Source organism: Heteronotia binoei, chromosome 4 (assembly GCF_032191835.1).
Source record: "Heteronotia binoei isolate CCM8104 ecotype False Entrance Well chromosome 4, APGP_CSIRO_Hbin_v1, whole genome shotgun sequence".
Lineage (NCBI taxonomy): Eukaryota > Metazoa > Chordata > Lepidosauria > Squamata > Gekkonidae > Heteronotia > Heteronotia binoei.
The window spans coordinates 180,187,057-180,214,933 of record NC_083226.1 but is presented as its reverse complement, the minus strand read 5'-3'; the positions used below and the strand labels follow the sequence as shown (position 1 = coordinate 180,214,933).

Below are 27,877 nucleotides of genomic sequence, written 5' to 3'. Positions count from 1 at the left end.
AAAGTCAAACAGACAGACGAAACCCAAGTGCAGGGGACAAGAGGGGTTATTTTAAAAAAATACACTGGGAAAGAGGAGTGAAAACCGACACTGTCTGGTAGCAGCTGCCACTGCAATAGTGTTCTTTCAGTCTGCCCAGCCAATCCAGGGGCCAATCCGAAATCCGCCACTTGTCCCCTCTGTTTTCTAAAAACTCTTGGTAGAAGCCAAGGTGAAAGGTGGTGGGTGCTATGAGCACGCCAAGGACCCCTGAAATAATGCATTTTAATGCCACTCTGAGGTGAGGGGCGTCTGCTCAGTAGAAGAAGGAGATATTGGATTTATATTCCGCCCTCCACTCCGAAGAGTCTCAGAGCGGCTGACAATCTCCTTTACCTTCCTCCCCAACAACAGACACCCTGTGAGGTAGATGAAGATACTGGATTTATATCCCGCCCTCCACTCCGAAGAGTCTCAGAGCGGCTCACAATCTCCTTTATCTTCCTTCCCCACAACAGACACCCTGTGAGGTAGATGAAGATATTGGATTTATATCCAGCCCTCCACTCCGAAGAGTCTCAGAGCGGCTCACAATCTCCTTTCCCTCCCTCCCCCACAACAGACACCCTGTGAGGTAGATGAAGATATTGGATTTATATCCCGCCCTCCACTCCGAAGAGTCTCAGAGCGGCTCACAATCTCCTTTCCCTTCCTCCCCCATAACAGACCCCCTGTGAGGTAGATGAAGATATTGGATTTATATCCCGCCCTCCACTCCAAAGAGTCTCAGAGCGGCTCACAATCTCCTTTCCCTTCCTCCCCCACAACAGACACCCTGTGAGGTAGATGAAGATATTGGATTTATATCCCGCCCTCCACTCTGAAGAGTCTCAGAGCGGCTCACAATCTCCTTTCCCTTCCTCCCCCACAACAGACATCCTGTGAGGTAGATGAAGATATTGGATTTATATCCCGCCCTCCACTCTGAAGAGTCTCAGAGCGGCTCACAATCTCCTTTCCCTTCCTCCCCCACAACAGACACCCTGTGAGGTAGATGAAGGTATTGGATTTATATCCCGCCCTCCACTCTGAAGAGTCTCAGAGCGGCTCACAATCTCCTTTCCCTTCCTCCCCCACAACAGACCCCCTGTGAGGTACATGAAGATATTGGATTTATATCTCACCCTCCACTCCGAAGAGTCTCAGAGTGGCTCACAATCTCCTTTCCCTTCCTCCCCCACAACAGACCCCCTGTGAGGTACATGAAGATATTGGATTTATATCTCACCCTCCACTCCGAAGAGTCTCAGAGTGGCTCACAATCTCCTTTCCCTTCCTCCCCCACAACAGACCCCCTGTGAGGTAGATTAAGATATTGGATTTATATCCCGCCCTCCACTCCAAGGAGTCTCAGAATGGCTCACAATCTCCTTTCCCTTCCTCCCCCACAACAGACACCCTGTGAGGTAGATTAAGATATTGGATTTATATCCCGCCCTCCACTCCAAAGAGTCTCAGAGCGGCTCACAATCTCCTTTCCCTTCCTCCCCCACAACAGACACCCTGTGAGGTGGGTGGGGCTGGAGAGGGCTCTCACAGCAGCTGCCCTTTCATGGACAACCTCTGCCAGAGCTAGGGCTGACACAAGGCCATGCTAGCAGGTGCAAATGGAGGAGTGGGGAATCAAACCTGGTTCTCCCAGATAAGAGTCCGCGCACTTCACCACTACACCAAACAGAGGGAGAATTCGAACTCAGTTCTCCCAGATCTTAGCTAACTCTCTAACCACCAGACCAGGCTGCCATACTTAATCCCCTCTTTTCTACTTGTATTTTTCAGGACAGGCCGGCAGTGGTGGTGGGTGCCCATCATTGCCCCTTTCCTTGGAGCCATTGCCGGCGTGGGGGTCTACCAGCTGATGGTCGGCTGCCACGATGAGCCGCTCCCTGAAGCTCACGACGACGAGGAAACCGTCAAGCTGTCCAATGTGAAGCAGAGAGACAATGTTTGAAGGCGCGGGGGGGGGGGGGGGGGGGGAGCGACTGTCCCTCAGCGTGCCAATGGACTGGTTTTTTAAAAAATAAAAAAATGTAATCGGACTGCGACAACCAATGAAAAGAGAGAGGAAAAACGACCGGCAAAAGGAATCTCTCCTCCGATTTTTCCCCTTCTCCCTCCCTAATTTCTTCAAATACCTTTGATGTAGGGGCTTCAGCGAGCTGCTTAATGGCCACGCTGTCCCGCATTGTGGGGCCACCACTACTCAGCCTGCGTTGGAGAGCAGCGTTGTACAAGGGTTAGGGCCCAGGGTCATTCCTCTGAAAACCTGAACCCAAGTCTTATGCTTTGCTTTTAACCTCCTTGCTGGCCATTTCGCCTCTTTGGCGGGATGTGGGCTCAAACGATTTCACATTTTCCTTTGTAAATAGATCTGGGACCGACAGGTAAATTAGGAGTAGGAAAAAAAGAGAATTTGGCTCATGGAGCAAATGCTGCCTGTTACTTGGGTTGCCAGCCTCCAGGTGGGACCTGGAGACCTCCCAGAATTAGAGCTCATCTCCAGATGATAGAGATCAGCCCACCCTGGAGGAAATGGCTACTTTGGGGGCTGGACTCTGGCACAGTACCCCACTGAGGTACCTGTTCTTCCCAGACTCCACCCCCAAATCTCCAGGAATTTCATAATCTGGACTTGGCAACCCCGCCTGTGGGCCAATTCCACTCCTAGAGTTAGCTGAGTCTCCCTAAAGGCCGGGCTTGTTCTCGGAAAGGTTCACAGAATCCCCGAGTTGGAAGGGGCCCTAGAGGCCATCTAGTCCAACCCCCTGCCCCATGCGTTCGTCCAACCAATGCTTAAAGAGGGGGAGCTCAACACCTCCCACAGCAGCTGACTCCACTGTTGGACAACTCTTTCGGCAAAGAAAGTTTTTCCCCAGATCCAGCCGGTACCTCCCCGCCCTTCCTTTTAACCCTTTGTTGCAAGCTCCCTGCCCTCCTCTAAGTGAGAGCCCTTCAAGAGAGCAATCGTGTCCCCAGTCGTGTGGAATGGATGTGATGGATTGCTGCAGCCCGGCTTGGGTGATGGTTTCTTCAGAAGAAGCTACTGTGAGGCAAAGACGTCGATGACAGAAGATTGAGGAGCGGGGGGGGGGGGGGAGGGATTCAAAATCTGCTGGGAACGGCTGTCGAAGAAGAAGTCGAGGAGCTTCGTTCAAGATCAAAAAGTGTCTTTGGTGCCTTCAAGGCCTTTCACAGTCTCGAGCTTTGTAAATAGAAAGGAGATAAACTATATAAATATATGTATACACGGTCTGTTGTTACATGCTGTTATGGCGTTTGGCTTTTGTTAAGTTTGTGTGAGAAGGAGAGAGTACGCACATTTTATTCTTGCTTGGGAATGGGTCTGGTTTGGTTTTTTTTTTTTAAAGGACGTGCTTTTTTTTGCCATTGAACTGATTTATGGCCACTCCTCGTGGGGTTTGGAAGGCAGGAGACATTCCGAAGCGGTTTGCCACTGTTGGCCTCTGGATAGGAATACTAGACTTCCTCTTTGGTTTCCGGGGACGACAAGCCTGGGGCATTCTGGTTGCGTCAATGTGCATCTTGTATCCCATCCATTTGTTACTTCTAACCTGCGTTCGTGCTGGCTGGGCCGCGATTCCACAAAGCAAATGTGTTTGAAATCAATCAATTGAAGTTTGCTTCAGATTAAGGCCTGGCGCTTGAATGACGAAGATTGCTCTTTCTTGCCGCTCTAAGCGTTAATTCCGGCAGGGCTTTTTTTTTTGTAGCAGGAACTCCTTTGCATATTAGGCCACACCCCTAACGTAGCCAATCCTCCCGGAGCTTACGGTAGGCCCTGTACTAAGAGCCCTGTAAGCTCTTGGAGAAGGATTGGCTACATCAGCGGGGTGTGGCCTAATATGCAAAGAGGTTCGCTGTGCAGACGGAGGCAATAGCAAACTATCTCCGTCTGCCTCTCCCCCTGAAAGCCTATGCGGTCACTATAAGTCGACGGCAACCGAACAGCATTTCCCACCACCGCTTCCAAATATCCAGGTTACCAGGCAGCCCATCTCTTTCTTGTGTTTCCTTGTCACCTAAGCATAGGGCACCACATATAAATCAGCTTGAGGCTTCCGTTGGCTGGTGGGACAGAAGGCGGCAATTCCAGCCCTTCCAAACCTCACGTCGATCAACAAATGCAAATCTAGGGGAAAGTGCATCCACGGAGATAAATTATTATGTGTACTTGAGGCAAGAGAGAGGGTTTTCCCCCTGTCTCTGCAACAAAGATCCTTGTGTGTATGTATTTTGTAAAGACATGTAACACCTGCATTCCATTGCCCATGTAGATCCGGCACCATTTATAATGTTTTCAATTTTTTTTAAATAAAGAAAGAAATAACACTATGCCTGCCTCTTTGTTCTTTGTTCACCAGTTCAAAATAATTTTTTTAAAAAATATTAACTATTTCCACATTCCTTCTTCCTGTGGGGTTCGCAACAGGAGGCTGGCGGTGGTGTGGTACAATCCAACATCTTTCCTGGAGAGTCAGTTTCGCGTAGTGGTTAAGTGCGCGGACTCTTATTTGGGAGAACCAGGTTTGATTCCCCACTCCTCCCCTGGCAGCTGCTGGAATGGCCTTGGGTCAGCCATAGCTCTGGCAGAGCTGTCCTTGAAAGGGCAGCTATTGAAAGAGCTCTTTGTTCTTATGTTCTTTCAGCCCTACCACAAGAGAGCCAGTTTGGTGTAGTGGTTAAGTGTGCGGACTCTTATCTGGGAGAACCGGGTTTGATTCCCTACTCCTCCACTTGCAGCTGCTGGAATGGCCTTGGGTCAGCCATAGCCCTCACATTGTCCTTGAAAGGGCAGCTTCTGGGAGAGCTAGTTTGGTGTAGTGGTTAAGTGCGCGGACTCTTATTTGGGAGAACCGGGTTTGAATTCCCACTCCTCCACTTGCACCTGCTGGAATGGCCTTAGCTCAGCCATAGCTCTGGCAGAGCTGTCCTTGAAAGGGCAGCTATTGAAAGAGCTCTTTCAGCCCTATCACAAGAGAGCCAGTTTGGTGTAGTGGTTAAGTGTGCAGACTCTTATTTGGGAAAACCGGGTTTGATTCCACCCTCCTCCCCTGGCAGCTGCTGGAATGGCCTTGGGTCAGCCATAGCTCTGGCAGAGCTGTCCTTGAAAGGGCAGCTATTGAAAGAGCTCTTTCAGCCCTACCACAAGAGATCCAGTTTGGTGTAGTGGTTAAGTGCGTGGACTCTTATTTGGGAGAACCGGGTTTGATTCCCCGCTCCTCCCCTGGCAGCTGCTGGAATAGCCTTGGGTCAGCCATAGCTCTGGCAGAGCTGTCCTTGAAAGGGCAGCTATTGAAAGAGCTCTTTCAGCCCTACCACAAGAGAGCCAGTAGTGGTTAAGTGTGCGGACTCTTATCTTGGAGAACTGGGTTTGATTCCCTACTCCTCCACTTGCAGCTGCCTTGGGTCAGCCATAGCCCTCACATTGTCCTTGAAAGGGCAGCTTCTGGGAGAGCCAGTTTGGTGTAGTGGTTAAGTGTGCAGACTCTTATCTGGGAGAACCGGGTTTGATTTCCCACTCCTCCACTTGCAGCTGCTGGAATGGCCTTGGGTTATCCATAGCTATCGCAACGGTTGTCTGAAGTAGGTTGGTCTGAAGTAGTAGAACAAAGCAGGAGTCCAGTCGCACCTTTAAGACCGACTTAGTTTTATTCAGAACGTAAGCTTTCGTGTGCTCTCTAAGCACCCTTCATCAGACGAGGAATCCGGTACAGTGAGCAAAGCCACACATAGCTGGTAGTCAGTGGCTCAGAATGCATTCCTTGTATTCCCCGCCTGATGAAGTGTGCTTAGAGAGCACACGAAAGCGTACGTTCTGAATAAAACTAAGTTGGTCTTAAAGGCGCAACTTGACTCCTATTTTGTTCTACTACCTCACAGGGTGTCTGTCGTGTGTGTGAGGGAAGGTAAAAGGAGATTGTGACCGCTCCTAGATTCAGAGCATAGGGCGGGATATATATCCAATATCACCATCATCATCTTCTTCAACTGCCAAGTATTTCTACAAAGTGGGTGGGTCCAGGTAGGGCTTTTGCTCAGCAAGGCTTCTGATAGGTTCATGGAGATTTGATTGGCTGTGCAGAGATTTCTAAATGGTGCTTTGGCAGCAGCTGCTACCACAGCTCAAGGATCTTCACTGCGGGGCTGGGGGGTGAGTTGAGGATCACCATTGTGTAGCTGGCCCCACTTCCTGCAACCCCCGATTTGTGGCTATGCCCACTACCCTGTGTCAGAATTCCAAAGATGCCACAAGCTTGGTGTGGCATTTAAGTGTGGCAGAATCTAATCTGGAGATAGGGTTGCCAAGTCCAATTCAAGAAATATCTGCGGACTTTGGGGGTGGAGCCAGGAGGCATTGAGGGCGGAGCCAGGAGCAAGGGTGTGACAAGCATCATTGAACTCCAAAGGGAGTTCTGGCCATCACATTTAAAGGGACGGCACACCTTTTAGAATGCCTTCCTTCCATAGAAAATAATGAAGGATAGGGGCATCTTCTTTTGGGGCTCATAGAATTGGACCCCCTAGTCCAATCCTTTTGCAACTTGGGAGGTAGTTTGGGGAGAGGCACTAGATGCTATACGGAAAATTTGGCACCTCTACCTCAAAAAACAGCCCCTCCAGAGCCCCTGACACCCGCGGATCAATTCCCCATCATCCCCTATGGGAATCGTTCCTGGAGGTGCATAATGGCTGTGGGGGTGGAGCTTCCCCCGCTGGCCAGCTGGCTGGGGGAGGGGGGAAGCCTGTAAAACCAGGGGATCCCCCGCTGGGACCTGGGGATTGGGAAGCCTATCTGGAGAGCGGAGTTTGATTCCCCACTCTCTCTCCACATGCAGCCAGCTGGGTGACCTTGGGTCAATCACAGTTCTTTCAGAGGTGTTCTCTCAAGAGCAGTTCTGCCAGACCTCTCCCAGCCCCATCTAATTCGCAGGGTGTCTGTTGTGGGGAGAGGAAGAGAAAGGGGACTGTAGGCTGCCCTGAGACTCTGGTGAAGAGTGGGGTATAAAATCAACTCTTCTTCTTCTCCTTCTACTCCTTCTCCAAAACGTTGGGGATCCTTGGCCTAAATACTCTTTTTAATGCATTCCTTCAAGCACATGTATAACTCTACGAGTTTAAGAAATAGTCAGAATACAACAATAAAATATTAACAAAGTTACCACAACACCATAATAGAATAACACAGCTAAAAAAGAGAAAATAGCAATAAAAATATTGCAAGGGTCACTTATTATCCTCCCCTTTCTTGCTGCTTTCCTCAGGACTCACTCCATTAGGAAGGTCTTGGCAGGCTTAACTTCAATGTGCTATGCAAGAGGCACCACCATCAAAAAGGCCCTGCTCTGAGCAGAAGATAGAGAAAGAAGTACTTTTCTCTTCCATGGGCACTCAACAAATTAACAAGCAGTAGCCTTAGAACAGATAAAAACAAGTCCTTCACTGTAAGAGCAATTAACACATGGAATTCATTGCCACAGGAAGTAGTAGTAGCTTTAGAACAGATAAAAAGAAGTCCTCCTTCACCCTAAGAGCGATTAACACATGGAATTCATTGCCACAGGAAGTAGTGGCAGCAACAAGCATAGACAGCTTCGAGTAGGGACTGGAGAAACGACAGGAGCAGAGGTCCATGAGTGGCTGTTAGCTACAAAGTATACATGGAATGCTATATCTGGGGTAGAGATGCTCTGGATTCTTGGCACTTGGGGGGTGATGGAGGGAGGACTTCTGACCCCGCTGGTGGATCTCCTGATGGCCCCTGGGTTTTGGCCACTGTCTGACACAGTGTTGAACTGGATGGGCCATTGGCTGATCCAACATGGCTTCTTTTCTGTTCTTATTTCTGGGGCAATGATGCTCTGTAATCTTGATGCTGGTGTATGTGTGGAAACAGTGGGAGGGCTTTTGGAGTTCTGACCCCGCTGGTGGATCTCCTGAGTTTTGGGCCACTGGGTTTTGGCCACTGTGTGACACAGTGTTGGACTGGATGGACCATTGGCCTGACCCAACATGGCTTCTCTTCTGTTGTCATGTCTGGGGTAAAGATGCTCTGCATTCTTGGCGATTGGGGGGGGGCACAGTGGGAGGGCTTCTGGAGTTTTGGCTCCACTGATGGACCTCCTGATGTCACCTGGGTTTTGGCCACTGGGTGACACAGAGAAATGGAATGGATGGGCCATTGGCCTGATCCAACATTAGGCTTCCCAACCCTCCCGCCCTGGCGGGGGACCCCGGGATTTCCAGCCTCTTCCCCCACTCCCCAATAAAACAGAAGCGGGGGGAGGGGGGGAAACGGCGCCAAGGAGCATGGTGAGCCGCCCCATCCCGGAGCGGGCAATGCTGCTGCGCCGCTGCTGCCCTCTCCCCGCCCACCGCAGCTGCTCCTCCGAGATGGGCCCAGGCTGAGCCCATCTCAGAGGAGCAGCCACAGTGAGCGGAGAAGAGGCGGCAGCTGCACAGCGGCATCGCCCGCCCCGCCTCCGAGGCAAAACCAGAGAAGGGGAGGGCGGAGGCAGGCCAGGAGCATGGCGAGCCGCGAATCCGGGCCCTTCTAGGACCTGGACTCGCGGCTCGCCACGCCCCCGGCCCGCCTCCACCCCCCCCCTCCGATTCCACCGCAGCTGCTCCTCCAAGATGGGCCCAGCCTGAGCCCATCTCGGAGGAGCAGCCACGGCTTCCTACTGATCTGCAGCCCAAACTGCTGGGATGGGACTGAGTTCGAGTCTTCCTTTAAATTTGAGAAGGTCGAGGTCCCAGGAAAGAGTTGCGGCTTGGGGAGGGAGGGAGGGAAGGGGCCTGCCACCTCCCTTAGGACGCCCCCCCTCTGTCTGTTCTGCCCCGAACTCTCCGTCCCCAGCGGAAACAGGTCACCAAATGCGGTTTGCTTTTCGCGGCTGCCGCCTGCGCTCTGCGGCCTCCTGGCGCATCCTTTGGCCCGGAATCCTCGAGGCCAGCCGCTTGGGCTCTGGCCTGGGCTGGCGTGAGCCGAGGAGGGGAGCCCCACGCAAAGGCTGCGTCCGCTGCCCGAACACAGGGCGGCTCGCCACGCTCCCCGGCGCCGTTTCCCCCCCTCCCCCTAGCTCCACCCCAGTGTCTCCTGGCTCCACCCCCAAAATCTCCTGGCTCCACCCCCAAAGTCCCCAGATATTTCTGGAGTTGGACTTGGCAATCCTATCCAACATGCCTTCTCTTCTGTTCTTATTTCTGGGGCAATGATGCTCTGTATTCTTGATGCTAGTGTATGTGTGGAAACAGTGGGAGGGCTTCTGGAGTTCTGACCCTGCTGGTGGATCTCCTGATGCTACTTGGGTTTTGGCCACTGTGTGACACAGAGTGTTGGACTGGATGCGCTATTGGTCTGATGCAGCATGGCTTCTCTTATGTTCTTGTTCACCTGAAGGCTGGTAACTGTTCTCCCACAGGGCAGAGTGCTCCTCTCAGGGCCCTTTCAGGTAGAGAAAACCACTCTTTGTGTATGACATGACAATGGAGCTTCGCACGTCTGTTTTTTCCTCCACACTGTCCTTGCTTCAGCTGTACTCCCAGCCATCATTTACGCCCCTCCCCACTTGCATCCATTGATAATTTACCTGGTAACCAATACAAAACACATCTGGGAAGGAGAGTGGCAAATCTGATATCTGAATGAGTCAAAGCTTTGAGCTGATAAGAAAGAGCTCAGGAAACTACGTTTCCGAGGCTGAAAAGGACATGGCAGCAATGGCTAGATCGCTAAAACATTATATTGTAGAAGACAGAAACAGGATACTAGATGACCTTGACAGGCTGGAAAACTGGGCTAAAACCAATAAAACAAATGCAAAGGGATAAATGTAAAGATCTGCATTTAGGTAGGAAAAAATTCAATGCATGGTTATAGGATGAGGGAGACTTTTCTGGGCAGTAGTCCGTGCGAAAGGATCTAAGGGTCTTAGTGGACCATACGCTGAACATGAGTCAACAGTGTGATGCGGTGGCTAAAAAGGCAAATGCAATTTTGGGCTGTATCAACAGAAGTATAGTGTCCAGATCACGTGAAGTGATGGTATCGCTTTACTCTGCTCTGGTAAGACCTCACCTGGAGTATTGTGTTCAGTTTTGGGCACCACATTTTAAGAAGGATATAGACAATCTGAAACGGTTCCAGAGGAGGGCGACAAAGATGGTGAGGGGTCTGGAGACCAAGTCCTATGAGGAAAGGCTGAAGGAGCTGGGCATGTTTAGCCTGGAGAGGAGGCGGCTGAGAGGTGATAGAACCCCCCCCCCCTGAGAACCCCCCCTCCACTTCAGGGTTGTCAGAAAGCAGGGGGTGGGGAGGGGAGGGAAATGTCTGCTGGGAACTCTATTATTCCCTATGGAGATTTATTCCCATAGAAAATCATAGAGAATTGATTTGCGGGTATCTGGGGCTCTGGGGGGGGCTGTTCTTTGGGGTAGAGGCACCAAATTTTCAGTATAGCATCTAGTATCTTTCCCCAAAATACCCCCCAAGTTTCAAAAATATTGGACCAGGGGGTCCAATTCTATGAGCCCCCAAAGAAGGTGCCCCTATCCTTCATTATTTCCTATGGAAGGAAGGAATTGAAAAGGTGTGCTGTCCCTCTAAATGTGATGGCCAGAACTCCCTTTGGAGTCCAATTATGCTTGTCACAGCCTTGATCTTGGCTCCACCCCTAATGTCTCATGGCCCCACCCCCAAAGTCTCCTTGCTCCACCCCCAAAGTCCCCAGCTATTTCTTGAATTGGACTTGGCAACCTCATATGGGTGTAAGGATGCACATGTGCGAGCGCTGTCTAATCTCAGCCAAGTCATACAGTGGGATTGCAGGCGGTTCCACCTCGGTCCACCTCTCCACTTGCGTCCACTGATAATTTACCTGGTAAGCAATACAAAACACGTCTGGGAAGGAGAGCGACACATCTGATATCTGTATGAGTCAAAGCTTTGAGCTGATAAGAAAGAGCTCAGGAAACGGTGTTGCCGAGGCTGAAAAGGACACGACAGCAAACGGCACACTTCACAGTGGTGGCTGAAGATCTCCTGGAATTACAACTGGCCTTCAGACAACAGAGATCAGTTCTCCTGCACAAAATGACTTTAAACGGGGATCAAACAGGTTTACGGAGGAGAGGTCTATCAGCGGCTACCCGCCATGGTGATTCAGGGGAACCAGTTTGGTGCAGTCGTTAAGCGTGTGGACTCTTATCTGGGGAAACAGGGTTTGATTCCCCACTCCTCCATTTGCAGCTGCTGGAATGGCCTTGGAACTGCCATAGCTCTGGCAGAGCTGTCTTTGAAAGGGCAGCCCTAGCCCCCTCTCACCAGTCTCCAATTATGCTAATTTCCCAGTTAATTAGAATAAGAACATAAGAGAAGCCGTGTTGGATATCTCTGTGTAACACAGTGGGCAAAATATATACCGTATTTTTTGCACCTTAAGGCGCTCCGGACAATAGGACGCACCTTCTTCCTGGGGGGTGATCCACTGCCTCCGATCCCGCCGCTTCCCCCGCGCCTGCCTGCCTGGCTCCAGCTTGTTCCAGCAAGCGATGGGATCGCTCCACGCTGCCCCCACCGCAAACCCAGCGCTTTGCGAGCGCCGGCTGTGGAGAGGGCAGCGTGCTTCCTCCGGGCCTGCCTGCCTGGCTCCAGCTCTGACGCTTACAGCAAGCGCTAGGATCGCTCCCTCTGCCCTCCGATCCCGGCGCTTGCTGTAAGCATCAGAGCTGGAGCCAGGAAGGCAGGCACGGAGGAAGCACGCTGCCCTCTCCACAGCCGGCGCTCGCAAAGTGCTGGGTTTGCGGAGGGGGCGGGTGCTTCCTCCATGCCTGTCTGCCTGGCTTCAGCTCTGACGCTTACAGCAAGCGCCGGGATCGGAGGGCAGAGAGAGCGATCCTGGCGCTTGCTGTAAGCGTCAGAGCTGGAGCCAGGCAGGCAGGCGCGGGGGAAGCGCCGGGATCAGAGGCAGAGGCAGAGGCAGCGGATCGCCCCCCCCCCCCCCCCAGGAAGGTAGATACCAGTACCTTCGCTCCATAAGATGCACACACTTCCCCCCCACTTTTTTTGGGTGAAAAAGTGCGTCTTATGGTGCGAAAAATACGGTATACACTGTGGCTAATAGCCACTGATGGACCTCTGCTCCATATTTTTATCTAAACCCCTCTTGAAGGTGGCCATGCTTGTGGCCGCCGCCACCTCCTGTGGCAGTGAATTCCACATGTTAATCACCCTTTGGGTGAAGAAGTACTTCCTTTTATCCATTCTAACCTGACTGCTCAGCAATTTCATCGAATGCCCACGAGTTCTTGTATTGTGAGAAAGGGAGAAAAGGACTTCTTTCTCTACTTTCTCCATCAAGTGCATCATCTTGTAAACCTCTGTTGCAACTGGTTTCATTATGATTTTATTGTGATTTCATTTCTGTTTGCTGTACTCCGCTCTGAGCCCCCAATGGGGGAATGGGCGGAATATAAAAATTATAATAAGAATAATAATAGTTGTGTGCGTATTCTTGCGAGCATTGGTTCCAGATAATATGAAGTGAATCGATCAAGACAAGGTCTACAACCGAAACACGGCTTTTCAAACCTAGGGAACGTGTTATCGTTTGCACTTCATTATAAAGACATTGTCTCATGTGTTGAGTCTTCAATGTACTGCAAAGTAGCTTTTGGCATCGCAGACAACATCGTTATCCCTCAGGAGAGGTCAAAGCGCACCTTTGGAATCTTTACTCTACATGGACTCTTTCCTGATGACAAACGGCATATGCTCTATTGTAACTTTGATTTACAATTTTGGCTAGGTACATTATATGAAGAAGAAGAAGAAGATATCTGATTTCTATCCCGCCCTCCACTCCAAAGAGTCTCAGAGCGGCTCACAATCTCCTTTACCTTCCTCCCCCACAACAGACACCCTGTGAGGTAGATGAAGATATTGGATTTATATCCCGCCCTCCACTCCGAAGAGTCTCAGAGAGGCTCACAATCTCCTTTCCCTTTCTCCCCGACAACAGACACCCTGTGAGGTAGATGAAGATATTGGATTTATATCCCGCCCTCCACTCCGAAGAGTCTCAGAGCGGCTCACCATCTCCTTTACCTTCCTCCCCCACAACAGACACCCTGTGAGGTAGATGAAGATATTGGATTTATATCCCGCCCTCCACTCCGAAGAGTCTCAGAGCGGCTCACAATCTCCTTTACCTTCCTCCCCCACAACAGACACCCTGTGAGGTAGATGAAGATATTGGATTTATATCCCGCCCTCCACTCCGAACAGTCTCAGAGCGGCTCACAATCTCCTTTACCTTCCTCCCCCACAACAGACACCCTGTGAAGTGGGTGCGGCTGAGAGGGCTCTCACAGCAGCTGCCCTTTCAAGGAAAACTCCTGCGAGAGCTATGGCTGACCCAAGGCCATTCCAGCAGCTGCAAGTGGAGGAGTGGGGAATCAAACCTGGTTCTCCCAGATAAGAGTCTGCACACTTAGCCACTTCAGCAAATGGCTCTGAGAGAGCTCTGACAGAAGCTGCCCTTTCAAGGACAACTCCTACAAGAGCTATGGCTGACCCAAGGCCATTCCAGCAGGTGCAAGTGGAGGAGCGGGGAATCAAACCTGGTTCTCCCAGATAAGAGTCCGCTACACCAAACTAGCTCTCCACACCAAACTGGCTCTATTTATATGATATAAAATAGTATGAGATTCCTTCAATAGTGAGTCTTTAAAAAAATTCTTTTGTACTGAGCGGCTGCAGCATATTGACTTCTTTGCAGAACAGAGGTCTCCCCTGCTTCCTAAACCCCAGGTGGGGGCGGGGGATCCCCCGGTTTGGAGGCCCTCCCCCCGCTTCAGGGTCATCAGAAAGCAGGGAGGGGAGAGAAATATCTGCTGGGTACTCTATTATTCCATATGGAGACTTATTCCCATAGGAAATAATGGAGACTTGATCCGCAGGTATCTGGGGCTCTGGGGGGGGCTGTTTTTTGAGGTAGAGGCACCAAACTTTCAGTATAGCATCCAGCTCCTCTCCCCAAAATACTCCGAAAGTTTCAAAAAGATTGGACCAGGGGGTCCAATTCTACGAGGCCCCAAAGAAACTGCCCCTATCCTTCATTATTTCCTATGGAAGGAAGACATTTTAAAAGGAGTGTGGTCCCTTTAAATGTGATGGCCAGAACCACCTTTGGAGTTCAATTCTGCTTGTCACACCCTTGCTCCTGGCTCCACCCCCGAAGTCTATACTGAAAATTTGGTGCCTCTACCTAAAAAAAAACAGTCCCCCTAGAGCCCCAGATACCTGTGGATCAATTTTCCATTATTTCCTATGGTAATAAGTCTCCATAAGGAATAATGGAGTTCGTAGCAGACATTTCCCTCCCTCTGCCTGCTTTCTAATGACGCTGGAGCTGGGGGAGGGCCTCTAATCCTGAGGATCCCCTGCCCCCACCTGGGGATTGGCAACCCTAGCTTCATCCACCCATCTAGCTGCTAGTGTTGTTCATGCAGCTGTTACCAAAATATGTGTTCTCTCTGTGCTTTGTTTGTTTTTCTTTTTTTCCTTTATGTCTTTTATTTATTAAAAAAAAAAACAGATAGCAAACTTACAAATTAATATGGACAAACCAACACACAATACACAACAGCAACACCCACAAAAATAGAGATAGAGGATGCAGTCATAACTCGCTTCCAACATCCGACCTACATACAACCCCATATTCTTAAATAAAATCACCAGTAACATCACCAGTTTTTCATAGGATCTGACAATTTCCCAAGGAGTAGAATCTCAGGATTCAAAGGTAAGAATATGAATACGGGGGGAGGACCTCCAGACCAGGGGATCCCCCTCCCCCACCTGGGGATTGGCAACCCTAAGGTCCTCCCCCCCATGTGGACGTTATACCTCTGTTGATGTACACCCCAAGACCACAATAGCCAGGGGTGGCCAAACTTGCTTAATGTAAGAGCCACACAGAATAAAAGTCAGATGTTTGAAGAAGAAGAAGATATTGGATTTATATCCCACCCTCCACTCCGAAGAGTCTCAGAGCAGCTCACAATCTCCTTTCCCTTCCTCCCCCACAACAGACACCCTGTGAGGTAGATGAAGATATTGGATTTATATCCCGCCCTCCACTCCGAAGAGTCTCAGAGCAGCTCACAATCTCCTTTCCCTTCCTCCCCCACAACAGACACCCTGTGAGGTAGATGAAGATATTGGATTTATATCCCGCCCTCCACTCCGAAGAGTCTCAGAGCGGCTCACAATCTCCTTTCCCTTCCTCCCCCACAACAGACACCCTGTGAGGTAGATGAAGATATTGGATTTATATCCCGCCCTCCACTCCGAAGAGTCTCAGAGTGGCTCACAATCTCCTTTACCTTCCTCCCCCACAACAGATACCCTGTGAGGTGGGTGGGGCTGGAGAGGGGTCTCACAGCAGTTGCCCTTTCAAGGACAACCTCTGCCAGAGCTATGGCTGACCCAAGGCCATGCTAGCAGCTGCAAGTGGGGGAGTGGGGAATCAAACCCGGTTCTCCCAAACTGGCTCTCTGAGAGCTGCAAGACATGGATGTCAGATGTTTGAGAACTGCAAGGAAGGAAGGAAGGGAGAGAGAGAGAGAGAGAGAGAGAGGAGGGAGGGAGAGGTGGAAAGAAAGCAACTTTAACTTAAATGCATTCTCCAAGCCCCTGGCTAGCTTGGCTTGAATAAGAAATTGAAGAGACAAATGCCTTCTCCAAGCTGGCCGACAGGGCGGTGGGGGCTTTGAGAGCCACACAGGATGTGTGAAAGAGCGACATGTGGCTTTCCGAGCCACGGTTTGGCTACCCCTGGCATTAGCCCTTTTTTGCCACTGCATCACACAGACCGCTCATGTTTAGCTTACAATCCACCCATACCCCAAGATCTTGTTCACAAACATAGCTGCCCAGGGCTTTTTTTTGTAGCAGAAACTCCTTTGCATATTAGACCACACCCTCCTGATGTAGCCAATCCTCCAAGAGCTCGCAGGGCTCTTAGTACAGGGCCTTTTGTAAGCTCCAAGAAGATTGGCTACATCAGGGTGTGTGTAGCCTAATATGCAAAGGAGTTCCTGCTAAAAAAAACCCCTGTCACTGCCCATCTAGTAGCCACTGCTATCCACTAGGTTGCCAAGTTCAATTCAAGAAATATCTGGGAACTTTGGGGGTGGAGCCAGGAGACTTTGGGGGTGGAACCAGGAGACATTGGGGGTGGAGCCAGGAGCAAGGGTGTGACAAGCACTATTGAACTCCAAAGGGAGCTCTGGCCATCACATTTCAAGGGACCGCTCATCTTTTAAAAGCCTTCCTTCCATAGGAAATAATGAAGGATAGGGGCACCTTCTTTGGGGGCTCATAGAATTGGACCCCCTGGTCCAATCTTTTTGAAACTTGGGGGGTATTTTGGGGAGAGGCACTAGATGTTATACTGAAAATTTGGTGCCTCTACCCCAAAAACAGCCCCCCCAAAGCCCCAGATATCCACGGATCAATTCTCCATTATTTTCTATGGGAATAAGTCTCCATAGGGAATCGTGAGTACCCAGCAGACATTTCCCTCCCCTCCCCCCGCTTTCTGATGACCCTGAAGCGGGAGGAGGGCCTCCAAACCGGGGGATCCCCTGCCCTCGCCTGGGGATTGGCAACCCTACTATCCACCCGCTCTCAATACACGTCTTCGGCTAGCAAAGCGTCCATTGCTATTTTGCACCTCTGAGAGAGGGTGCTCGCAACAGGCTTTTCTTTAAGCAGTCATCTTGGCCGCTTCACAATCGTTCTTAAATCAACCGATGTGGCTTTCTTGGGGCGGGGCGGGGTGGGGGCAACAGAGCTGGGAGCTTGCCCTGGGTGGAGAGATGACTTATTACGGTGCTGAGCAACCGGTCTTGAAACGACTTGTTCCAACAAATGTTTCCCTGAGATTTCTCCGGACTTAGGGAGGAAGCTTTTAATGGGGTTTTCTTGTTTTATCTGGACTCGGTTGCCCCTCCCAGCGCTGGGAAAGTGTGAGGCTCTGTGGCTTGACGGGCGGGAGGGGTGGCATGTGGGGCTGTTGAGAAAGGCAGCACCTTGTCCCGGCCAAACCCTCCACATCTCTGTAAAGTTGGTTAATGTTTGGCCCTGTCAGACTTGTTGGAAGACAGGACGATCTTGTTCTGAGCTGGAGCTCCAGAAAGTGGCAGGCCACAGTTTAATATTCCTTCTGATAGGGGAGGCAGTAAAAAGAAATGACTTTCTGTACCAACAAGTTGGAGAGAAGACCTGGAGGCTGAGTGGGTAGCCCAACCTTTCAGCCCAACCAGGTGGTGCGCTTGAAGACACGGCTGTGGCTGCTACCCCTGAGGGTTGCTTGTAACTGAGATCTCTGGGACTCTCTCCATGTTATTGGGGTGTGGACAGCCTAGGGTTCCCAACCTCCAGATGAGGGTTGCTGTCCTCCCCTGGGAAAAAGGACAGCTTTGGATGGGAGACTCTACGGCAGGAGTGGCCAGACTGTGGCTCAGAAGCTGGGTGTGGCTCTTTCACACGTATTGTCTGGCTCTCAAAGCCCCCACAGCCCCATTGGCTGGCGTGGAGAAGGCATTTGTCTCTTTAAATCACTTCTCCAAGCCAAGCCAGCTGGTAGCTTGGAGAATGCATTTAAAGTTGCCTTCCTTCCTTCCTTCCTTCCTTCCTTCCTTCCTTCCTTCCTTCCTTCCTTCCTTCCTTCCTTCCTTCCTTCCTTCCTTCCTTCCTTCCTTTGACTTGCAGCTCTCAGACATCTGATGTTCATGTCTTGAAGCTCTCAAACATGAGCTTGGAGAATGCATTTAAAGTTGCCTTCCTTCCTTCCTTCCTTCCTTCCTTCCTTCCTTCCTTCCTTCCTTCCTTCCTTCCTTCCTTCCTTCCTTCCTTCCTTTGTCTTGCAGCTCTCAGACATCTGATGTTCATGTCTTGAAGCTCTCAAACATCTGAAGTTCATGTCTTGAAGCTCTCAAACATCTGATGTTCATGTCTTGCAGCTCTCAAACACCTGATGTTCATGTCATAAAGCTCTCAAACATCTGATGTTCATGTCTTGCAGCTCTCAAAATTTGATGTTCATGTCTTGAAGCTCTCAAACATCTGATGGTGTCTTGAAGCTCTCAAAATCTGATGTTCATGTCTTGAAGCTCTCAAAATCTGATGTTCATGTCTTGAAGCTCTCAAACATCTGATGGTGTCTTGAAGCTCTCAAAATCTGATGTTCATGTCTTGAAGCTCTCAAAATCTGATGTTCATGTCTTGAAGCTCTCAAAATCTGATGGTGTCTTGAAGCTCTCAAAATCTGATGTTCATGTCTTGAAGCTCTCAAACATCTGCTGGTGGAATCAGCTATGGGGAGAACATGCAACTCATGGGAACATGAAGCCGCCTTCTACTGGATCAGGCAACCGGTCCATCAAAGTCAGTAGTACCTACTTAGAGTAGGAGCAGCTCTCCAGGGTCTGTCACATCACCCGTCACCTGACCTTTTAAAAGCAATAGCCACACATGGATTGGCTGGTTTGGTTTAACACAAGGACTTCCTTTCATCCGTTCTAACCTGACCGCTCAGCAATTTCATTGAGCGTCCACGAGTTCTTGTGTTGTGAGAAAGGAAGACAAGGACTTCTTTCGCTACCTTCTTTATCCCAGGCATCATCTTGTCAACCTCTATCATGTCACCCCGCAGCCGACGTCTCTCCAAGCTAAAGAGCCCCAAGCGTTTTAACCTTTCTTCCTAGGGAAAGTGTTCCAACCCTTGAATCATTCTAGGTGCCCTTTTAAATGGTATTCAAAAACAGGTTTCCCTGTTGCCACTACAGCTGCTGACAAAATGCCAATTCACACAACATTTTCCTGAGCCCAGTCCTCCTTGAGGGCTGCCACCACCCTTTTGGGTTTTAAAAATAACCAACTGATAGGGTTGCCAGCCTCCAGGTGGGACCTGGAGATAGCCTGCTTTTACAACTGATCTCCAGCTGGCAGAGATCAGCTCCCCTGGAGAAAACCACTGCTTGGAAGGGTCGTCTCTATGGCATTGTACCATGCTGAGGCCCCTTCCCTCCCCAAACCCCGCCCTCTCTAGGGTTGCCAATCCCCAGGTGGGGGCAGGGGATGCCCCGGTTTGGAGGCCCTCCCCCCGCCTCAGGGTCATCAGAAAGCACGTGGGAGGGGGAAATGTCTGCTGGGCACCCCATTATTCCCTATAGAGATTTATTCCCCTACAGAATAATGGAGAATTGATCCGCGGGTATCTGGGGCTCTGGGGGAGCTGTTTTTTGAGGTAGAGGCGCCAGATTTTCAGTATAGCATCTAGTGCCTCTCCCCAAAGTACCCTCCAAATTTCAAAAAGATTGGACCGGGGGGTCCAATTCTATGAGCCCCCAAAGAAGGTGCCCCTATCCTTCGTGATTTCCTATGGAAGGAAGGCATTTCAAAGGTGCGCGGTCCCTTTCAATGTGATGGCCAGAGAACTCCCTTTGGAGTTCAGTTGTGCTTGTCTCAAGCTTGCTCCTGGCTCCACCCCCAAAGTCCCCAGATATTTCTTGAATTGGACATGGCAACCTTAGCCCTCTACCAGACCCACCCCCAAAAGTCTTCAGGTATTTTCCAACGCAGACCTGGGCAAACCTGGCATCTGACATATCGTTATAGCATTATAAGTAACACTGTAAAGGTTTATCTACTAGTTCCTCTAAATTCCCAGTGCATTTTTTAAAAGTCTGCACCCCCTTTTGTTGCAGAGAAATTAAGGGAGAAGGTGCATGTCCACAACAAAATGACCTTTAACATTTGCAATCCAAAGGAACAAGTGGCTAGATTGCTACAACATTATAACACCATTTATTTGTTTACTTACTTTGGATTATTATCCCGCCCTCTCCTCGAGCGGAATCAGGGCGGCTAACAATCATTCCTGTATTTTGCAAAGGGTTGGGCTAGATAACCCTGGACTAGATAACATTACAATTGCTGGGAGGTTGTTTTTTTTTGCACAAAAAGCCTTCTCATAGTGGAGGGGGGAGGGAACGCCCCTAGTGAGGATCTGGGGTAGGGGAAACAGCGTGGCACCAATGTGGGAAGGTTGGGGAAGAGCTGGACTTCCCTCCCTCTTTTTGTCGCAAGTATTGGAGTGAGTGACCGATTCCCCACTAGCCTTACCCCACTCTCACTCTCCTCTTTTCCGCGGGGCTTCTGTCAGATTTCACACAAGCTGCCCCAAGGCTAGGGTTGCCAAGTCCAATTCAAGAAATATCTGGGGACTTTGGGGGTGGAGCCAGGAGACTTTGGGGGTGGGGCCAGGAGACATTGGGGTAGAGTCATGAGCAAGGTTGGAACAAGCACGATTGAACTCCAAAGGGAGATCTGGCCATCACATTGAAAGGGACTGCACACCTTTTCAATGCCTTCCTTCCATTAGAAATAATAAAGGATAAGGGCACCTTCTTTGGGGGCTCATAGAATTGGCCCCCCTGATCCAATCCTTTTGAAACTTGGAGGGTGTTTTGAGGAAAGGCATTGGATGCATTGCTGCAAATTAGGTGCCTCTACCTCAAAGAACATCCCCCCCCCCCGAGCCCCAGATACCCACGGATCAATTCCCCATTATTCCCTATGGGAATTGTTCTCCATAGGGAATAATAGAGTGCCCAGTAGACATCTCCCCCCTTTCTAAAGCTTTCTAAAGTGGGAGGAGGGCCTCCAAACCGGGGAATCCCCTGCCCCCTCCCTCCCGCTCTCTCTCTCTCTATGTCACACACACACTTACTGCGTCTGGTTTCTCCACAACTTTACTTGCTCTGAAAATGAAAGCAAAATAAATGGAGGGTCTGTGCTCTGACGAAACTGCTGCTGACTCTTCCCCATGAGGCACTTCCTGTTTCCTGTTTCCTGCTCAACTTTAAAGGCACACATTTTAAAAACGGACATGTTTGCAGGTTTCTAAACCTGCCGGAACTTTAGAGGTACATGGTGACGGTGGGGGCAGGGCTTCCCCCCCCCCCCCCGGCCAGCTGGCTGGGGGCAGGGGAAAGCCTGTAAAACCAGGGGATCCCCTGCTGGAACTTGGGGATTGGGAAGCCTACCTGGGACTGCAACTCGCTTCGCCTCTTTCGCACAGCAAACAGACACCAGTTATTAGAGGATCTTGCTTGCTGCGCGAAAGAGGCAGAGCGAGTTGCAGCTCTGGGGCAGCCTGTGCGAAATCAGACGGAAGCCCCACGGAGAACAGGAGAGTGAGAGTGGGGTAAGGCTAGTGGAGAATCGGTCAGTGACTCAGCATGCCTGGACGTTGGGGGGGGGCAGGGGGTGCTACATCACTCTTAAGTGTGTCTAGATGTTGTCCCCTTGAATAAGATGCCTCTCTTTGACATAACCTGGGAGTTGCCTTCTGGCCCTCCTCTTTCTCTCCCTTTGTCTTCTCCCTTTGCTCACATGGCCTTCCATGGAGACACATGTCTCTGCAGGTCCCTCCTGTAGAGACAATTCCCACAGACTCCCATACACATGATAATGCCAGGCTAGCTGCCCATTTGTGGCAGGGAAAGGACTCTCTAGATTAGGCTTCTCTGTTTTTTTTTTTTTTTTACTGCAACCTGAATGTGAACTGGATCTACTGGAATAACTGGAAGTGGATCCTTTTTGCAATATCCTTCCTGGGAGATTTATTTCCTGCACGCAGGATCATATTTTTTATGACTGAGCAAACTAATCAAATATCCCAATACAAAGTAGGCCTGGAAAACTTCTGGAATTACAATTGAACTTAGGCTTCCCAAACCCCCCGCTTTGGCGGGAGACTTTTGGATTCGCAGCCTCATCTCCCGCTCTTTAAAACTCTGGAAGCGGGGGTGGGGGGTGGAGGGGGGGGAGAACATACCTTTAGGCTTCATGTTGTAGAGCTCCTGAGCCGTTTGCAAAATGTCTGCCCCTTTAAGGCTGGGCAGGAAGCAGAAAGGGCTTCTGAGAACGGCCCCTCCCTTTCTTTGCTTTCGTTTTCACAGGAAGTAGAGTTGTCCGGAGGAAGATCTGGTAAGTGTGTGTGTGTGAGAGGCAGGGGGCAGGGGATTCCCTAGTTTGGAGGCCCTTCCCCCCTTTAGAAAGCGTGGGGGGGGAGGGAAATGTCTACTAGGCACTCTATTATTCCCTATGGAGAACGATTCCCATAGGGAATAATAGGAAATTGATCCGTGGGTATTGGGGGCTCTGGGGGGGCTATTTTTTGAGGTAGAGGCACCAAATTTTTAGTATAGCATCTAGTGCCTCTCCCCAAAATACCCCCCAAGTTTCAAAACGATTGGACCAGAGGGTCCAATTCTATGAGCCCCAAAATATGGTGCCCCTATCCTTAATTATTTCCTATGGAAGAAAGGCATTTTAAAAGGTGTGCTGTCTCTTTAAATGTGATGGCAAGAACTCCCTTGGAGTTCAATTATGCTTGTCACATCCTTGTTCTTGGCTCCACCCGCAATGTCTCCTGGCTCCACCCCCAAAGTCCCCAGATTTTTCTTTAATTGGACTTGGCAACCCTAATTGAACTCCAGACTACAGACCTAATTTCCTACGGAGCAAAAAGTTCCTTTGGACTCCATGAAACCAAATCCTTTTGATGCCCCTCTGCTCCCCCAAACCAGGGCCGGATTAACAATTAGGCCAACTAGGCACTGGCCTATGGGCCCCCACACCTTTAGGGGCCCCGGGCTGGCTTTCCTCCCAGTTTCCCCCCTGCTTGCAGCCCTCCCAGCCTCCACGCGCAGCCAGCAACTGAGCTGCTCTTCGCCCGACTTGCCTGGTGTAGCTGCTGCTGGCATCTTCGCCAAGTTTGCCTCTCTCTGCCTCACCCCTGCAGCTTTGTCAAAGGGGCTTTTGAGAAGCTGGCTGCAGGCTGCAGTGGGGACTGTGGGTGGTGGGGTGGACGCTCAAACTCTGAGAGGTATTGCGAGGGGCCCCCCGATATTTTGACTGCCTAAGGGCCTCCATAGGGTATCATCTGGCACTGCCCCAAATCCATTTTCATAATCCAGGGGTAACTTCAATTCTGGTAATCTCTTTTTGGAGCTCCAAATTTTGTGCACAATTTCATGTTTTCTTTTTAAGATTCATATCTGCTGCAACAAAATAAAAAACCTCTCATGAACCTCGAGGTGCTCGTTTTCTGTATGGATATGCACTAGCCTGAATCATGAGAAGTGATGCATGGGTTATATTGTGGATTTGTGTTCTGCATAATGTATGAAATCTGTCCTTTAGCATTGGAAGGGTAGCTACCTTGTCAAACTGAAACACCATGTGAGAAGGAGGAAGTCTCCTGTCCAAAGCAAGCATGTTAATTTAGATAATTTGTGTGCAACCCTAACTCAAAAGGGTTGGACTCAAGTTATGGCAATTTGTGGACAGCCAAGGAAAGCTTTAAAAGGGAAAAACACCTATTATTGCTGTTTTATTTGTTTGTTTCTTTAAGTATGTTTTCCAGGCTCTTCCATATCTACATATGAACATATGAGGCTGCCTTATACTGAATCAGACCTTTGGTCCATCAAAGTCAGTATTGTCTTCTCAGACTGGCAGCGGCTCTCCAGGGTCTCAAGCTGAGGCTTTTCACACCTATTTGCCTGGATCCTTTTTTGGAGATGCCAGGGATTGAACCTGGGACCTTCTGCTTCCCAAGCAGATGCTCTACCACTGAGCCACAGCCCCATTCATGGCTCTCCAGGGGCTCAAGCTGAGGTTTTTCACACCTGTTTGCCTGGATCCTTTTTTGGAGATGCCAGGGATTGAACCTGGGACCTTCTGCTTCCCAAGCAGATGCTCTACCACTGAGCCACCGTCCCTACCTAGAGGTCCTGAAATTTGCTTGGTCATGCCTCATTGATGTTGGAAGAAAGCCCTCCCCGAGAACCCCGTCCAAATTGAGTTGTGGAGAAAACATATTTCCAGGGAAATTCCTCTGCCTAGCAAAAGGCCGGTTGCCTCAGCTGATCATAACAGCAGCCCACTGCCACTCCCAAGTTGTGCTTCCAGGAAAAGGAATTCCTTTTGGCTGCAACAGAAACAGATTTCCCTGTGAAAAGATTGTCATGCATACAGCACGCAAACTCTCCATGAACTCAAGGAAGAAGACCTTTCGTTAGACTAAGGGAGGAGGGGAATAAGGAATTAGTCAGGAAATGGTTTTTGTATTGTAATCACGTGGCCAGTGTGGACTGCCCAGAACTGGCAATGTTTCTAAGTATGTCTGAATGTGTGTATCTTACTCACCTAGGCTACAACAAGGTGTTTGCCATAAAGGCACATGAGTTGATCCAGTTTATAGCATGTCATTTGCATATGTCCCTTATGTGTTTCAGAAGTGAGACGAGTTCTTGTATTCTTGCATCGTAACTAGTAATGTTTTATTGATAAAGAAATAAGTTCTCTAGGATCCTTCCAAGATCTATGTTCACAAATTTAGACTGGACATATGTAATTATTCAATGGATATACCATGAATGGATTATTTTATATTTTTACTCATGTATAGCCTATTTTTGGTAATTGACATTCCTAAAACCATTTCCCTTTGTCCCAATTTTGTCTCAACCCTGGTTGTTTGAAGTCTGATCGGCAGTGCACCATGAAATGTGACACACCCTCCAAGGACTAGACGGTGCCAAAGGGGGAAAATTGATACCAGAGTGCTGCCAAATAAAGAGGGTAGCCTCAAAAGACATGGGGCCCCCCTCTCAAGCTAGTCTGTGTGCCCAGAAAGGCCCCATGATGGAGATCAGGAAAACTCCACATTGGAAGGCTGGGCTGCATAGCCAAGGCATGCCTCTGAGTGACCTTCTTCCCCACACACACATCTTCTCTAGATGGAAAATACTGGGATGTGCCAGTGTGAATGGATAATCCCAACACTGTCTCTCTCCTCCCATGACCCATCTATACCCCATCTCTGTCAATATACTATTTCATTACCCCATTATAGTGTCATTTCAGTCTTTCTTGGGAATGTCAAAAACCAAATTGTCACCAAGCTGTCCTTGAGTGGGCATACAGAATTGATTTGTTTAATGATCATGGTCAGTCTCCTTCAGATTTTAAAATAATAATAATAAAAAGCTTTCAGAAAACTGAAAGGGGGGAATGAAAGGGAGACCCCTGAATAATTAATGAATACCCCTATATAATAATAAATGAAAATATGCTCTTGAAGCAGAAAGGGCATCTGATATAATGGTTGGAGAAGCTGAAATGTGATAAGAAACCAGACATGCCTCCAATGGGTGTGAGTCACAAATGTGTATTGATAAGCAGACAGGCTTCTCTAAGAAAACTTATTGCTGAATAGATAAGCAGAGACACACTGGAAAACTACAAGGGAGAAAGGGGAGGGGGGATGTGAATCTCTCTCTCTCTCTCTCTCGGCTTGGCTTCGCGAACGAAGATTTAAGAAGGGTGCAATAGTCCACGTTTGCTGCAGGCTTGCTGGTGGCTGACAAGACCAATGTGGGACAGGCAGGTCCGGCCACAGCGGCTGCAGGGAAAAGTCTGATTTGGGGTTGGTGCTGTAGCAGTGCGATTCTTCCTCAATCTCCTTTTGTCCTCAAGACCAGCTATGCGTGCGTTCTCAAAAGAAGAGACAGCCTGGTGGACGGTGTGCCTCCATGCTTTGCGATCTGAGGCTAGGTCAGACCACTGGTGATGGTTGATGCGACAGGTGCCAAGGGATTTCTTCAAGGAGTCCTTGTACCTCTTCTTTGGTGCCCCTCTATTTCGATGGCCGGTGGAGAGTTCGCCATACAGGGCAATCTTGGGAACGCGGTGGTTTTCCATCCTGGAAACATGCCCTGCCCAGCGCAGCTGCGTCTTCAACAGCAGTGCCTCGATGCTGGTAACCTCCGCCTGCTTGAGAACTTCAGTGTTGGTCACAAAGTCACTCCAGTGGATGTTGAGGATGGTGCGAAGGCAGCGCTGATGAAAGCGCTCGAGGAGTCGCAGGTGATGACGGTATAAAACCCACGATTCAGAGCCGTAGATGTGAATCAGATAACGTGTAAGGGGCCAGCCTGAAGGTTTGCTTTTTTGCTTAAAACGGATGGTTTGAGAAGTGTGCGGGATTCATTATTTTTGGGAGCCTTGCTGCTCAAATGAACCTTGCTATTGGTGCCAAATAGTAAAATACCTCGTTTTCAATCAGTAAGTGTGCGGCCTCGTTATTCTACTGCTACGCTTGCAAGCCCTGCGGAATTGGTCAAGACTCCGCAGGACCCGCACTTTGTCCGGAAGTTGATTCCACAGGTGTGGAGCTGCGATAGAGAAGGCCCGTTCCCTTGCGTTCTTCAATTTGGCCTCCCTCGGCCCAGGGATATTCAGCTGGTTCTTTCCCGCTGACCTCAGTACTCTCTGGGGTTCGTATGGGGAGAGATTTGGCACCATAGAGCTTTCCTCCCAAATTGCTACAGCGTCCAGGAAAACCGTATATTTTCCCAGAAGCAACTAGAGCAGCCGACACACGACGTCATTGGCACAATTGAACTCCAAAGGGTGTTCTGGCCATCACATTTCAAGGGACCACACGGTGCAAACCTTTTCAGTGCCTTCCCACCATTGGAAATAATGAAGAATGGGGCACCTTCTTTTGGGGCTCATAGAATTGGACCCCCCCCCCCTGGTCAAATCCTTTTGAAACTTGGAGGGTGTTTTGAGGAGAGGCATTGGATGCCATGCTGAAAATTTGGGGCCTCTACCTCAGAGCCCCAGATAACCACAGATCAATTCTCTATTATTCTCCAATTCTCTGGAGAGCCAGTTTGGTGTAGTGGTTAAGTGTGCGGACTCTTATCTGGGAGAACCGGGTTTGATTCCCCACTCCTCCACTTGCCCCTGCTAGAATGGCCTTGGGTCAGCCATAGCTCTGGCAGAGGTTGTCCTTGAAAGGGCAGCTGCTGTGAGAGCCCTCTCCAGCCCCACCCACCTCACAGGGTGTCTGTTGTGGGGGAGGAAGGGAAAGGAGTTTGTGAGCCGCTCTGAGACTCTTCGGAGTGAAGGGAGGGATATAAATCCAATATCTTCATCTACCTCACAGGGTGTCTGTTGTGGGGGAGGGAGGGAAAGGAGATGGTGAGCCGCTCTGAGACTCTTCGGAGTGGAGGGCGGGATATAAATCCAATATCTTCATCTACCTCACAGGGTGTCTGTTGTGGGGGAGGGAGGGAAAGGAGATTGTGAGCCGCTCTGAGACTTCGGAGTGGAGGCGGGATATAAATCCAATATCTTCATCTACCTCACAGGGTGTCTGTTGTGGGGGAGGAAGGGAAAGGAGATTGTGAGCCGCTCTGAGACTCTTCGGAGTGGAGGGCGGGATATAAATCCAATATCTTCATCTACCTCACAGGGTGTCTGTTGTGGGGGGAGGAAGAGAAAGGAGTTTGTGAGCCGCTCTGAGACTCTTCGGAGTGAAGGGCGGGATATAAATCCAATATCTTCATCTACCTCACAGGGTGTCTGTTGTGGGGGAGGAAGGGGAAGGAGATTGTGAGCCGCTCTGAGTCTCTTTGGAGTGGAGGGCGGGATATAAATCCAATATCTTCTTCAATATCTTCTATACCCTATGGGAATCCGTCTCCATAGGGAATAATGGAGTGCCTAGCAGACATTTCCCTCCCTGCCCCGCTTTCTGATGACCCTGAAGTGGGAGGGATTTCAACCCAGGGGATCCCCTGTCCCCAGCTGGGGATTGAGTAACCCAAAGAGCAACATGGAAAAGTGAAGCAGGAACAAGGCCCAAAGGCATCCACGAAC

The 27,877-nt window shown here is 49.9% G+C and overlaps 1 protein-coding gene and 1 non-coding gene across 2 annotated transcripts in view; one reads left to right on the top strand and one right to left on the bottom strand.

The window, feature by feature from the left end:
* The window catches only part of LOC132570020 (aquaporin-3-like), a 34,458-nt gene extending 32,332 nt beyond the window's left edge, over positions 1-2,126 (top strand). The window contains exon 6 of the mRNA XM_060236461.1: positions 1,819-2,126. Within this exon, the coding sequence (XP_060092444.1) occupies positions 1,819-1,990 (172 nt within the window). The 3' untranslated portion in view covers positions 1,991-2,126. The remainder of the gene's footprint in view (positions 1-1,818) is intronic.
* A 21,593-nt stretch (positions 2,127-23,719) lies between these two features.
* Positions 23,720-23,791, bottom strand: TRNAP-GGG (transfer RNA proline (anticodon GGG)). The gene has a single exon. It is a non-coding gene; the product is annotated as a tRNA-Pro (tRNA).
* Between the last annotated feature and the right edge of the window lie 4,086 nt (positions 23,792-27,877).